Source organism: Galeopterus variegatus, unplaced genomic scaffold, assembly GCF_000696425.1.
Source record: "Galeopterus variegatus unplaced genomic scaffold, G_variegatus-3.0.2 Scaffold11559, whole genome shotgun sequence".
Classification (NCBI taxonomy): Eukaryota; Metazoa; Chordata; class Mammalia; order Dermoptera; family Cynocephalidae; genus Galeopterus; species Galeopterus variegatus.
The window spans coordinates 12918-13997 of record NW_007737670.1 but is presented as its reverse complement, the minus strand read 5'-3'; the positions used below and the strand labels follow the sequence as shown (position 1 = coordinate 13997).

General features: G+C 51.4%; 1 protein-coding gene across 1 annotated transcript in view; it reads left to right on the top strand.

Annotated features, from left to right (window-relative positions):
- Positions 1-1080, top strand: part of LOC103610677 (low affinity immunoglobulin gamma Fc region receptor II-b-like) — a 9979-nt gene that overhangs the window by 1988 nt on the left and 6911 nt on the right. The window contains exons 2-3 of the mRNA XM_008594790.1: positions 6-81; positions 828-950. Coding sequence (XP_008593012.1) covers positions 6-81; positions 828-950 — 199 coding nt within the window. The remainder of the gene's footprint in view (positions 1-5; positions 82-827; positions 951-1080) is intronic.

Sequence of the window (1080 nt, the reverse complement as noted above, 5' to 3'; positions counted from 1 at the left end):
GTCAGAGTGGTAATTACTACTGCAAAGGCCTTATAGGAAGGTCAGAGCACTCATCACAGTCTGTGACCATCACTGTCCAAGGTAAGGAGCTCTGTCTAGATGCAGGGAGTGGCACTGCAGGGATGGACAAGGGCTAAGGTCATATGGACCTACATGGAGACCTGAGAAATGCCACAGCAGCAAAATTGGGTACTCAGGCAAAGAGGAGAGGTGTGGAGAGCCTTGCCAAGTGTTGGCCAGTGGGCAGGAGTAGGGGCCAGAGCTCGGAGCCCTCAGTCTCCAGGTTATAGGTGACAAGGCCGTTGTCCCCCTTTGAAATGTAGGCCCCATACTGAGAACAGCAGTGAAGCAGAGCTCCCTCATTGGTGAGCTCCTGGACATTCCTAAGATCTCAGGTTTGCCTCGTTCCTTCTCATGTCTCCTGTTATCACCATTCACTCTAGAAGGCTTGGCATGTTCTGGAAAATTCAGGTGCTTGATATAGTACTGATGCCTCCAACTATGGGTGGCATCTGTCTTATCTGTCCCTGAGGGCTAAGAAGAACTATTCCCTCTGCTCCTACACACTCACTAGTGTGCCTTTATTAGTTCAGTGGAGACTCCTGGGTCTGGGGGAGGCACAAGTCCAGTTGCAGAATCCCATGCTGGGAGGATGGGGGTGAAGTGAGTACCACACTGTCAGTGACCCAGACCCAGAACAGCTCCAGGTGACAAGCCCCAGAGAACAGCTCCAGGTGACAAGCACCAGAGCACAGCACTGGAGGAGGGTGGGCAGGGTGGAGGTGGGACAGGGAGAGTACTACCTGTCTGAGATCTGTCTTCCCCAGAGCCCAACTCTACCAACTCTTTACCACTGGAGGTCATTGTGGCTGTGGTCACTGGGATTGCCGTAGTGGCCATTGTTGCTGCCGTAGGAGTTTTGACCTACCTCAGGAAAAGGCGAATTTCAGGTTTGTGGTTCCCCTTGGTCCCTCTTGTCAGTTCCCACTTGGACAAGGCCTTAATCCCAGACATTGCCAGAACCCATATCTTTAAGCTAGAAAATTCTTAGCATTCAGATATAGCCTCAAATTATTTTTC